Source organism: Oncorhynchus mykiss, chromosome 12 (assembly GCF_057628025.1).
Source record: "Oncorhynchus mykiss isolate SJ-2025 chromosome 12, ASM5762802v1, whole genome shotgun sequence".
NCBI lineage: Eukaryota > Metazoa > Chordata > Actinopteri > Salmoniformes > Salmonidae > Oncorhynchus > Oncorhynchus mykiss.
The window spans coordinates 77,928,571-77,941,393 of NC_143033.1; the positions used below are offsets into that span (position 1 = coordinate 77,928,571).

The following is a 12,823-nucleotide window of genomic DNA, read 5'->3' on the forward strand; positions in this document are numbered from 1 at the left end:
TTATACTGACTTCTCAAACCCAGACATACAGACACATACACACAAACATACGCACGCGCATACACACAAACATACACACACACACGTCCTGCTACGCACACACTGTCTGTCTCTCTACCCAGCCGACAGAGATAGCGACCTTGTCCTTGAGACGTACTCCCCATTCTCTCCCAAATCTCTAGTCAGGTCGGCACCAAGCTCAGACAGTCTGTGTTTATAATACCATAAAGACATATTGTCTTTACCCTAATTCTGACTAGGACTACACATTTATTGATTATGATTTTAGACATACTAATCAATTCCATACAATTATATGTTTCAGGGCGGAATATTCTAATCATTCAATTCTCACCTATCACACATATATTTTGTTTTACTCAACCACCCACAGGCCCTATGTTTGACACCCCTGGTTTAGGGCATGTATGCAGTATGTGTTTGTATTTATACCATGGTCTCTTGTCTGCTCCCAGGCCTCCAGACAGACGAGCTGTGTCATCACGGAGGTCACTGTGTCAACACAGGCAACACCCACTACTGTAAGTGTCCCACAGACTACACAGACAGCTACTGTGAGAGCCAGGTGGACCACTGTGAGGACAAACACTGTCGCAACGGCGCCACCTGCAGGGGCTACGTGGGAGGATACCAGTGTGACGTGAGTCGGATTAGTCAAGTCAGAATTCTGTATAAACTACAGTTTGTCTAATAACTCTGAAGTGATTGTCTTAATGTTGTTGTAATATGGTTCTAGATATGATGTTAATATTATGTGTCTATGGCCCTGCAGTGTATGCCAGGCTACACCGGAGAGAACTGTGAGATGGAGGTCAACGAGTGCCAGTCTCACCCGTGTCAGAACGGTGGCACCTGCATTGACCTGGTGGGACACTACATCTGCTCCTGCCCACCTGGCACCTTGGGTATGTCCTCTGTACTCACCCATGTCCTCCTCCATACTCACAACATGTCCTCTTCCATACTCATAACATGTCCTCTTCCATACTCACAACATGTCCTCTTCAATACTCACCCATGTCCTCTTCTGTTATTTTTGAGAGGCCTATTTGATTTTGGGAGGCCTGGTACATGTACAGATCAAATACACGGCTGGTGCTGCCTGGTACATGTACAGATCAAATATACTGCTGGTGCTGCCTGGTACATGTACAGATCAAATATACTGCTGGTGCTGCCTGGTACATGTACAGATCAAATACACGGCTGGTGCTGCCTGGTACATGTACAGATCAAATACACTGCTGGTGCTGCCTGGTACATGTACAAATAAAATACACTGCTGGTGCTACCTGGTACATGTACAGATAAATTACACTGCTGGTGCTGCCTGGTACATGTACAGATCAATTACACTGCTGGTGCTGCCTGGTACATGTACAGATCAAATACACTGCTGGTGCTGCCTGGTACATGTACAGATCAATTACACTGCTGGTGCTGCCTGGTACATGTAGAGATCAAATATACTGCTGGTGCTGCCTGGTACATGTACAAATAAAATACACTGCTGGTGCTGCCTGGTACATGTACAGATAAATTACACTGCTGGTGCTGCCTGGTACATGTACAAATAAAATACACTGCTGGTGCTGCCTGGTACATGTACAGATAAATTACACTGCTGGTGCTGCCTGGTACATGTACAGATCAATTACACTGCTGGTGCTGCCTGGTACATGTTCCAATTCAAATACACTGCTGGTGCTGCCTGGTACATGTACAGATCAATTGCACTGCTGGTGCTGCCTGGTACATGTAGAGATCAAATACACGGCTGGTGTTGCCTGGTACATGTACAGATCAAATACACTGTTGGCGATGCCTGGTACATGTACAGATCAAATACACGGCTGGTGCTGCCTGGTACATGTACAGATCAAATACACTGCTGGCGCTGCCTGGTACATGTACAGATCAAATACACTGCTGGTGCTGCCTGGTACATGTACAGATCAATTACACTGCTGGTGCTGCCTGGTACATGTACAGATCAAATACACTGCTGGAAGTCAGATTAAGCCGTTAACATGTCCTAATAATTTGAGAAGATTGCTCAGACAACCAGGTGTTTTAATCGGCGTATGCTTACTACCATTATAACCTTACGCTGATTAAGATAAGAAGAGTAAGGTGTTTACATGACTAATGCCATACTCAGTTTGATATTTCATTACTAGTGTGCATGTAAACATACACAATGTTGATACCTGTCCATCTCTCCTACAGGTGTTCTGTGTGAGATCAACGAGGATGACTGTGCTCCTCCTCTGCGGCTGCGCGGAACTCCTCCTAAGTGTCTGAACAACGGTACCTGTGTGGACAGAGTGGGGGGCTACCGCTGTAACTGTCCCCCTGGCTTCACTGGAGAAAGGTGTGAGGGGGACATCAACGAGTGTCACTCCAACCCCTGCAGCCCCGCCAACAGTCTGGACTGCATCCAGCTCCCCAACGACTACCAGTGTGTCTGCAAATCCAGCTTCACAGGTAAGGAGGGTGCGCGTGTGTGTATAGTCGTATTGCTGTGTAATAAATGTGTGTGTTTGTATCTGTTTGCGCCACTCTAACGTGTGTGTGTGTTATTGTGTGCAGGTCGGCGGTGCCAGAGCAGGTTCAGTGTGTGTGAGTCTCAGCCCTGTCAGAACGGAGGGGCCTGTTCTGTCTCCAGCACCTCAGCACTTGGATACACCTGTACCTGTCAGCTGGTAAGTATCAACATGTCACTGTGGCACACTTTTACCCCGTGTCTAGTCCGCCTGTGGAAACAGCTGATATTTCTACAACCATCTCTGTCTCCCTGAACTTCCCTGCTCACAGAGCATAACCTAGAACCATATGTCAAAGCCCCCTGGATTTATTACAATGCTAACGTCCTGTAGTTGACCACATCTGTTTCTTACCCACACTGACGTTGTATGTGATTGTTCTCCCTCCTCAGGGCTATGCTGGGAACAACTGTGAGAGGAGCATGTCGTGTCGGGAGTTGTCTTGCTATAATGGAGGTAGTTGTGCTCTGACCACGCGGGGCGCCCGCTGTACCTGCCTGACAGGCTATGCCGGGCCCCAGTGCCAGCACCGTAGTAACGAGGGCTGCTCCTCCCAGCCGTGCCGCAACGGAGGCATCTGCACTGAGGAGACCAGCTTCCCCTTCTTCCTCTGCCAGTGTGCCCAAGGCTGGACGGGCAAGCGCTGCGAGCAGGGCAGCACCAGGCTGATAGAGACCCTTCTGCCGCCCGCCTGCCCCCTGGCCGACTGCCACGGCAAGGCCAACGACGGTGTCTGTGACAAGGAGTGCAACACATTCCACTGCCGCTGGGACGGGGGCGACTGCTCGCTGGCGGTGAACCCGTGGGCTCGCTGCACCGACCCGCGCTGCTGGCGTGTTTTCAACAACAGCCAGTGTGACGAGTCGTGCAACAACGCCGACTGCCTCTACGACAACTTTGACTGCAAAAGCAAAGAGAAAATCTGCAAGTAAGTACTCCACCGCCAGCATTCTGTTCTGGACTCTCATTCTTTCACTTTACCCTCTATATGAGACCCTCTAAGCTGATCTCTGTAACTCTCTGTCTCCACCAGTCCCATCTACGAGGCGTACTGCATCGACCACTACGCTGACGGCCGCTGTGACCAGGGCTGTAACTCAGAGGAGTGTGGCTGGGACGGTCTGGACTGTGCAGGGAAGGTTCCAGAGAACCTGGCTGACGGGGTGCTGGTCCTGGTGGTCCTGCTACCCCCGAACGAACTCGTGAATACGGCCCCTGCCTTCCTGCAGAAGCTCAGCGCCATCCTGAGAACCACCCTGCGCTTCCGCCTGGACCACAACGGAGAGCCCATGATCCGACCCTACACCCGCCGAGAGGCGCGCCTCAAACGAGAGCTGCAGCCCCACCAGGAGGTCATTGGGTCCATAGTGTACCTGGAGATAGACAACCGTCTGTGTTCCCAGCGGTCTGACGACTGTTTCCCATCGGCAGACAGTGCAGCAGACTACCTGGGAGCTCTGTCAGCCGTGGAGATGCTCCGCTTCCCCTACCCCATCAAAGAAGTCCGCGGTGAGTAGAAACCCACGGACACTATACCAGGATACAGAATAACGTTACAAACATTTATATATATATATATATATATATGTCATTTCTCCATCAAATACTGTAACCACAGCTCGTACACTAAAGTCCTTGTAATAACATGTAGGTGAGAAGATCCCAGACCCTGTAGACATGCCAGAGTGGGGCAAGCTGATGCTGGTGGGCGTGGCAGCCCTGTTCCTATTGGTCATCCTGGTGGTGGGCGTGCTGATCGGCCGCAGAAAGAGAGAACACAGCACCCTGTGGTTCCCCGAGGGCTTCTTCCCCAAGAAGGAACCCAGCAGCAACAAGAACCGCAGGGAACCCTTAGGCCAGGACGCACTGGGCATGAAGTGAGTAACCACACTGTTGTGTCCTGACTTACAGAACTCCTATGGTGATTCCAAATCAATGTATCTGCTCCACTATGGTATTGTGACTGTGTGTTACCGGTCTCTCTCCAGATACATGCCCAAGACGGTGGAGGAGTCTCTGCTTGGCGACCACAGTGACTCGTGGATCGACACAGACTGCCCCGAGGCCAAGAGACTGAAGGTTGAGGAGCCCAGTATCCTGTCAGACAGTGAAGACACTGTAGACTGTAGACAGTGGACCCAGCACCACCTAGCGGCTGCAGACATCCGCATGCCCCCCTCCATGGCCCTCACCCCGCCCCAGGGAGAGTTCGACCAGGACTGCATGGACGTCAACGTCCGAGGACCTGGTCAGTATTGAAATGAACCACATGGAGCGTTGTTGTGTCATGTGGAGTGTTGTATGTGTCTGGACTGGAATCCTTGAGGCTGTAGTATATCCTTTCAAAAACGCTCCTCCTGATTCGTATTCCCGGTGTTTATTGTTAGTTGCTACGTTTGATCTCTGATCTGTTCCTGTCCGTTGTGTTTTGATTGACACATTGACTGACCCTTCACCTCTCCCGTCCTTCTCCCCTCCAGACGGTTTCACCCCTCTGATGCTGGCGTCGTTCTGCGGAGGCGGTCTGGAGCCCGAGCTCCCCGAGGAGGAGGAGTCAGAGGAGTGTTCCGCCAACATCATCTCTGACCTCATCTACCAGGGCGCCACATTGGCCGCCCAGACGGACCGCACTGGAGAGACCGCCCTTCACCTGGCTGCCCGCTATGCCCGCGCTGACGCCGCTAAGCGGCTGTTGGACGCCGGGGCCGACGCCAACGCGCAGGACAACACAGGGCGCACGCCGCTACACGCTGCCGTGGCCGCCGATGCCCAGGGGGTCTTCCAGGTAAACACACACTGTTCAGATGCTTAATGTTTAAGTTATATCTTCACACTTACTCAATGTATTCCTCTGTCTTTCTATACGCAGCATTACACATGTAAGACTTGACTTGGCTACTGCTTACGGTTTCCCACTTGCTGAGTAGACTGTTGTGTCATCTGCCAGACTGACATGGTATTTCTCCCTGTCTGTCCTGGTTAGATTCTGATCCGAACCCGGGCTACAGACCTGGACTCTCGTATGTACGACGGCTCCACCGCCCTGATCCTGGCTGCCCGCCTGGCCGTAGAGGGCATGGTGGAGGAACTCATCACCTGCCACGCAGACATCAACGCTGTCGACGAACTGGGTACGTGATTGGCTAAACTAGTGTGTGAGTGTGTGTGTGTTGAAGAGAGAGTTGATGCAGTTGAATGGTGATGCTGTGTTTCGTGGTAGCGGTAGGATGAGTAACAACCGTGTGTGTTCCTCCCATCCCAGGTAAATCTGCTCTGCACTGGGCAGCTGCTGTCAACAACGTGGAGGCCACCATGGCCCTGCTGAAGAACGGAGCCAACAAAGACATGCAGGACCTCAAGGTACACACAGCCCTCCACCTATATCTACAACTGTCAGCTCCCCACAGTCATACAGTCTGGAATATTTAGAGATATTGAGGAGCCAACATGTCTATCTCTCTCTCTCTCTCTGTATATTAGGAGGAGACGCCTCTCTTCCTGGCGGCGCGTGAGGGTAGTTGTGAGGCGGTCAAGGTCCTCCTGGCCCACTTCGCCAACAGGGAGATAACCGACCATATGGACCGTCTGCCTCGGGACATCGCCCAGGAGAGAATGCACCATGACATCGTTCAGCTGCTGGATGAGTACAACACAGTGAGGAGCCCCCAGGGCCACGGAGGGGCCCCACACCACCTGGCTGGGGGACACACCCTGTCCCCCCTCATGTGCCCCCCCAGCGCCTTCATGCCCGGCCTGAAGAACACCCCCCAGGGGAAGAAGAGTCGCCGCCCCGGGGCAAAGGGTTCAGGTCTGGGAGGGCAGCATGCCCAGAACCTGAAGGATTCAGCTAAGGCCCGCAACAAGAAGCTGACCCTGGACATGCAGAGCGCCCTGCTGGAGAGCTCTGTCACACTGTCCCCTGTCGACTCCCTGGACTCCCCCCGCGGAGGGGCCAACAACGCCGGCTACATCACCAACCCCTGCTCCCCGGTCGCCATGCCCTCCTCGGGGCTCTTCCACTCCTCCATGTCGGTGCCCAGCACTCCCATGGTGCACAACAGCATGATGGACGGCTCTGGTCCATTCGCTGTGTCTCTGGCCCAGCTCAACGACCTGGGAGATGGAGGCATGTCCATGCAGGGCCGCGTGTCCATGGCCAGCCAGGTCAACCAGGGCCCCCACGGCTACGTGCTCAACGCCGGCCAGCTGGGGCTCAACATGGGCCTGGTGAGCCCTGTCAGCGTGCCCTTCGACTGGCACAGCCGCATGCCCTCCTCCTCCCAGTGCGGGGGACAGGTGGTGAATCTGGTCCACAGCAGCCAGGCGGGCATGCACCCTCAGAGCCCCATGCAGCAGCAGCAGAACAGCCTCATGATGCAGCAGCACCAGCAGCATCAGCAGCACCTGTACCGCAGTGCCCAGCAGGCCATGCTGCAGCCCACGCCTGTCATTGCCAGCACGCCCATCTCCCTCAGCCCCGTCAAGCTGCCATCCATCGCAGAGCAGCAGCTCCACAACCACTCCATGGCCAGCCAGCAGAGCCTCCGCATGGGCACCTCCTCCCCATCCACCCCCCAGACGACACAGCCCCCTCCAGCCTTCTTCCAGCAGCAGCAGCAGCAGCCTCCTCAGTCCCAGCCAGCCCCTCAGCCCACCTCTCCACAGGCCTCCCAGGCCCCTCCTCCCCAGGCCAGTGGCAGCACTGCAGGCTTGGAGGACTACCCCACCCCGCCCTCCCAGCACAGCTACTCCTCCACCCTGGATGCCACTCCCAAGCATTACCTCCGCCTGTCCAGCGAGCATCCCTACCTGACCCCCTCCCCAGAGTCGCCCGAGCCCTGGTCCAGCCCCTCCCCCCACTGTGTGTCTGATTGGTCAGACTCCACCCCCAGCCCGGCGGTGGCCGGTCCTGCCCAAACCCAGATCCCACATGTCCAGGAGTCCAACGGCAAGATGCAGGTGTTTGCATGAACCCCCAAGGCACCTGGTTAACAGAGACCTGCCTGGGGGAGAGGAGAGAGGAGACGACTGGCTGTAAAGGCCTGTGTGTCTGGAGTTTATGCGTCAGCCTGGTTCCAAGATTTCCATTGGATTTGGATTGACTGTGTTTTATCACGAGGACCGTCTGCTAGTGTTGTTTGCAGAGAAAGAGTAAAGGGAAATGTGTTGTCTGGATATAAAAGATCAGACAATTTAATGAAGTAAGACTTATTCTGTCACAGATGGACTTGTTTTTTTATTATTATAAAAAGTATATGAAGAAAACGAAGTCTTTCATTTCAAAGACTTAGGGATGCTCTCCTGAAAAACTAACAAACTCTTAAAAAGTAGATAAAAGAAAGAAAAAAGCAACAATGTTGAAGGGAATTCCTTTATTTTTATTTATTGTTTTTTTGTGTTTCTCAGAACTGCCTTTTCAGGTGTTTTCTCAGCCTCATTCTGTCCTGTCCTCTCACACAGTGTTTCACACTCACCTGTTACATGTCTTGGGCTCACCTGGGTCCAGTGGTGTTACAAGGAAAACGACTAGTGATTCAGTCTCTCTCCACCCAGCCCACCACCACCACCGGTGTCTAACACTCTGTAGGCAGATCAACATGGGGTTCAGATAGAAAGAGGAAGAGGTCTCACCTCTCTTGACTGATGTTATTTATTTAGGCCAACAGGTAAAACGATCAGATTGGCTTGGGAACAAATATGTACTCTTTTAAGTTGGCTGTCATTAGGGATATTATGTTCTGATTTGATGAACTAGAAAAAAAGGACTGACTACATTCCGTAGAAGTATTATGTGTAAGAATGTAGAATGATGGGCGTCTCTGAAGCACTTGACGGGACAAAGTGTTGGGAGGGAGGGTGATCGTGAGGTGGGGTTCTGACACTGCAATGAGGCACTCTGCTTATCCACACACAACAGCCAGGAAGGCATTTAAACATTCATTACAGTACGTACATTGGCCAGTGTTCAGTCAGACAGACAACTAAACAGAAACAGTGACGTGTTCAAGTTTCAACTTCCCATTGACTTAAGCCACATTCTCCCCCAGGCCGTCTGCGTGTCAGTCCCAGGCCGTCTGCGTGTCAGTCCCAGGCCGTCTGCGTGTCAGTCCCAGGCCGTCTGCGTGTCAGTCCCAGGCCGTCTGCGTGTCAGTCCCAGGTCGTCTGCGTGTCAGTCCCAGGCATGGCTCGAGTCATCCTAGTCATTAGTCTCATTGGTCCTGGTCTAAAGGGCTTGCCCCCCCAGTCTGCCATTACTACTTCAGTCATGCAGCTTGTTTTCACTCATTCTGAACATTCATTCAGATGAGGGCATTATTATGTCAATTCTAAAATCAGCCTGTCACTGCCCTTTAGTTTTGGTTTTAACTCAGTTATGTGTTTGTTTTTTTATATACTGTATATGTGTTGACACCATGGTTACTTTTTTGAACATCTCCTCGGTGTACTAAGCTATGTTTATCAGCTGCTATTCCTTTACCACTCCCCTGCAAACATTCCTGCATGTTGCCTGTCAGTGTGATCGCATGTTTTTGACTGCTTCTATTCTAGTTCTTTGACCACTGGTCCTGTTTTTGTGTAGCCTGAGTCCCACATCTATGTGTGCTCTCTTGCCGACTCCGTTGCTGTCATTGTTATGCGTGTAAGACCGCACACATAGATCTGGGACTCAGGCTAGCTGTCGCGTTGGCCAATAGAAGCACATTCTCTTGCGGTTCCATTGGTAATTGAGGTGTTGGTATGTTTTCCTGCGGTTCAGTTACGAATAAGTCTGTGGACTGATTCTAACTCTGGTGCGCTCCAGTCGTAGTCAGTCAGTCGGTCAGTGTGAGGGCCTGGCTGGTGGGTTGGGACTGTTAGTGCTCTGTCACTCCTTAGGGTGGTGCTATACTACAGCATGCAGAGGAGCGTTCCCCTGCATCTTTAGCAGCTTGCACCCCACTAGCCACGGAGAGGACATTTACATATGACTTGTTAGAAGACGTGGAAGGAGAGAGAACACTACTATGTAGTGCTGCACCCCCCTACTGTAGCTCTTTACTATGGATGTCACTCCCCAGGGATCCAACTAACCCTCACAAGACCACTGCTGCTCCCTGGATAGGATACTCACTACTGGGAAAGCCAATCAGATCCTCCTCCCCTGTTCGATTTCATTACTATGTTTCCTTCACTGGTCCAAGCCTGTTCACTATAACCAGCTACTACAGTACAGTCAGACCTGGGAGGTTTCTGGGTTGGACTGATACTAGGTTCAGATTCCAGTTCAGGGTTCATTTAGTGAAGTGTTTATTTGTTGTCCTTTGATTTCCTTTCCTGGCGACACTACTATGCTCTGTCTGTACATTTCAGATATCCCAACTTCTGTCTGTAAATAATGTTTGTCCTGGGTAGATCTACTTGTTTAAGATGCATCTTGTGTTTCTAAAAAATTATTATGTACTAAAAAGGACAAAAAGAAAATGTACTTCCTTTTAGGATTATTGTGAAAATTGAGGATGTGACTGATATTTTATTGGTCTTGTATTATTAGAAGTCATAGATATTTTCTATCATTATTATTAATTCCTATACTTGTTTAAAAGTAGTTTAAAAATCATTGTACATAAAAACTGTTCCACAATGTTTCTTTCTACAGACAAAAGTTGTAAAATAAGTCACTTCTAATAAAAACTGTAGGGAACTACATTTCTGTGTATCTTTTTGCATTCATCGTATTTTCACACATTTATATTTGACTTATAATAATGTACTAATTATTAAGTATCGCATGGGAATAGAGCAAATCGTTTCAAATGTAGAATATGATGTTGATTGCCGTTTTAGTGGATGGTTAAAGGCATCGCCTTTACAGCCTTCCTGAGACCTAGAAGTACTGTCTCCCTGGGTTTAGAAATGCCTTAGCATTTCTGGGTCAGTAGTATTGACAGTACCTCTTGAGTACGTTGTTACGGCGCTGAGAGTTGTGAGTTCGTGCCCATGCCGGGTGGAATTTCCACTCTGTCACAATTGCACAAAAGTAAATGAGTCTACAAGGAGGGACAGGCCTGTTCTTTAAATGGTATAAACCTGAACTTCCAAAGACCTTGCTATTCATAATTATCCTCCATTTCAACGTTAATCTCGAAGCGAGGAAGGATCACAACTTTGGACAACTTCCCTAAGGTCATTTTATCCTATCAGAGAAATAATGAAGGTGAGATTGGTTACCTTGAATAGGGGGTGTGGATTTATTATTCTATAATAATGTCTTTAAGTTAAAGTTGACATTTATTGCAGGCTTTGGATGTGCTCATTCTACTACTCCCAGTGGCAATCAATACTCTACCATATGATATCATGCCAGTGTATTGTGTTGATGTGTATAGAAGGGGCTTTGGACACAGTGGTGTGTACACCATCTACCCTGCAGGAACAAGCTGTGAGGACCAACCTGAGGGGGGGAAATGGACAGTGTGTACACCATCTACCCTGCAGGAACAAGCTGTGAGGACCAACCTGAGGGGGGAAATGGACAGTGTGTACACCATCTACCCTGCAGGAACAAGCTGTGAGGACCAACCTGAGGGGGGGGAAATGGACAGTGTGTACACCATCTACCCTGCAGGAACAAGCTGTGAGGACCAACCTGAGGGGGGGGAAATGGACAGTGTGTACACCATCTACCCTGCAGGAACAAGCTGTGAGGACCAACCTGAGGGGGGGGAAATAGACAGTGTGTACACCATCTACCCTGCAGGAACAAGCTGTGAGGACCAACCTGAGGGGGGGGAAATGGACAGTGTGTACACCATCTACCCTGCAGGAACAAGCTGTGAGGACCAACCTGAGGGGGGGGGGGGAATGGACAGTGTGTACACCATCTACCCTGCAGGAACAAGCTGTGAGGACCAACCTGAGGGGGGGGGAAATAGACAGTGTGTACACCATCTACCCTGCAGGAACAAGCTGTGAGGACCAACCTGAGGGGGGGGGGAATGGACAGTGTGTACACCATCTACCCTGCAGGAACAAGCTGTGAGGACCAACCTGAGGGGGGGGGAAATAGACAGTGTGTACACCATCTACCCTGCAGGAACAAGCTGTGAGGACCAACCTGAGGGGGGGGGGAATGGACAGTGTGTACACCATCTACCCTGCAGGAACAAGCTGTGAGGACCAACCTGAGGGGGGGGGAAATAGACAGTGTGTACACCATCTACCCTGCAGGAACAAGCTGTGAGGACCAACCTGAGGGGGGGGGAAATAGACAGTGTGTACACCATCTACCCTGCAGGAACAAGCTGTGAGGACCAACCTGAGGGGGGGGAAATAGACAGTGTGTACAGTGACTAGACCTTTTGTTTATAGTCTTTTGAGCTTCATCACAGTGTGTTTCACTACCACTACCTCAGGGCTCAATCCATGTTGTTGTTTGCTCAATTATCCTTTGAAGTAGAGAATGTTATCAACCTGGAGAGATGGATAAACATTCCCCTTCTGTGGAACATCTCATATTTCTGTGGAAAATCTCAAAATGCCCATCTATTCCAGGTGTTCCAGGAGAGAAAGGATGGGACAGTGAACTTTTACCATGGATGGGACCAATACAGGAGTGGGTTTGGGCAGTCATCTGGAGAGTACTGGTTAGGTAAGAGCATGACTCACTTGACACATTTGAAATGTCTATGCTGAGATACGAAATGCATTAAATGTCTATTCATGTCTATTATTACTATCTTTAGTACTCACCTTGTGTTATGTTCTCCACCAACACCTTGTGCTCTCCCTCAGGCCTAGAAAACACCCATCTCCTCACTCAGAGGAAGAAGTATGAGTTGAAGGTGGATCCGGAGGACTTTGAAGGGGCTAAAGCCCACGTGCAGTACTCCTCCTTCTCTGTCCACTCTGAGCATGAAGGATACAAGCTGCATTTAAGTGGCTTCAAAGATGGAGCCTAAAGAACATTTACATTTCTCCTCCTTTCCCGTGAAACAACAGTATTACAAATCTGAAAGGACTACTTGGTCGATACAGTCTGAAGAAAGTTATACTGTAAATGGAAATGTGGAACAATCCCTTGCATTTCAGGAAAATCTATGGGATGAACACAATGGGCAGAAGTTCTCCATCTTCGACAAAGACCAGGGCACTCACGCTTCAAACGGTGCTAAATCACATCTAGGAGGATGGTGATATGGAGAATGCCACAGTGTCAATCCCAACGGGGTATATCTGTGGGGCGACTCAATCTATGGTATTGGTATCAACTGGATGTA

General features: G+C 50.3%; 2 protein-coding genes across 2 annotated transcripts in view; both read left to right on the forward strand.

The window, feature by feature from the left end:
* LOC110538410 (notch receptor 3) overlaps positions 1 to 10,253 on the forward strand; it is a 42,485-nt gene extending 32,232 nt beyond the window's left edge. The window contains exons 16-27 of the mRNA XM_036938401.2: positions 477 to 661; positions 794 to 926; positions 2,251 to 2,508; positions 2,614 to 2,726; positions 2,960 to 3,495; positions 3,601 to 4,076; positions 4,219 to 4,444; positions 4,556 to 4,815; positions 5,048 to 5,352; positions 5,551 to 5,698; positions 5,830 to 5,927; positions 6,048 to 10,253. Of these exons, the coding sequence (XP_036794296.1) occupies positions 477 to 661; positions 794 to 926; positions 2,251 to 2,508; positions 2,614 to 2,726; positions 2,960 to 3,495; positions 3,601 to 4,076; positions 4,219 to 4,444; positions 4,556 to 4,815; positions 5,048 to 5,352; positions 5,551 to 5,698; positions 5,830 to 5,927; positions 6,048 to 7,538 (4,229 nt within the window). The 3' untranslated portion in view covers positions 7,539 to 10,253. The remainder of the gene's footprint in view (positions 1 to 476; positions 662 to 793; positions 927 to 2,250; positions 2,509 to 2,613; positions 2,727 to 2,959; positions 3,496 to 3,600; positions 4,077 to 4,218; positions 4,445 to 4,555; positions 4,816 to 5,047; positions 5,353 to 5,550; positions 5,699 to 5,829; positions 5,928 to 6,047) is intronic.
* A 403-nt stretch (positions 10,254 to 10,656) lies between these two features.
* On the forward strand, positions 10,657 to 12,591 carry LOC118937740 (microfibril-associated glycoprotein 4-like). Its single transcript, XM_036938402.2, has 3 exons — positions 10,657 to 10,761; positions 12,099 to 12,195; positions 12,339 to 12,591. Exons 1-3 carry the CDS (start codon positions 10,756 to 10,758, stop codon positions 12,503 to 12,505), a joined length of 270 nt encoding a protein of 89 aa, XP_036794297.1. The 5' UTR covers positions 10,657 to 10,755; the 3' UTR covers positions 12,506 to 12,591.
* Positions 12,592 to 12,823: the final 232 nt, after the last annotated feature.

Coding starts and splice junctions, on each gene's coding strand:
- LOC118937740 (XM_036938402.2), top strand. Junction 12,196..12,338: donor ATCTGGAGAGTACTGGTTAG/GTAAGAGCATGA, acceptor GCTCTCCCTCAG/GCCTAGAAAACACCCATCTC.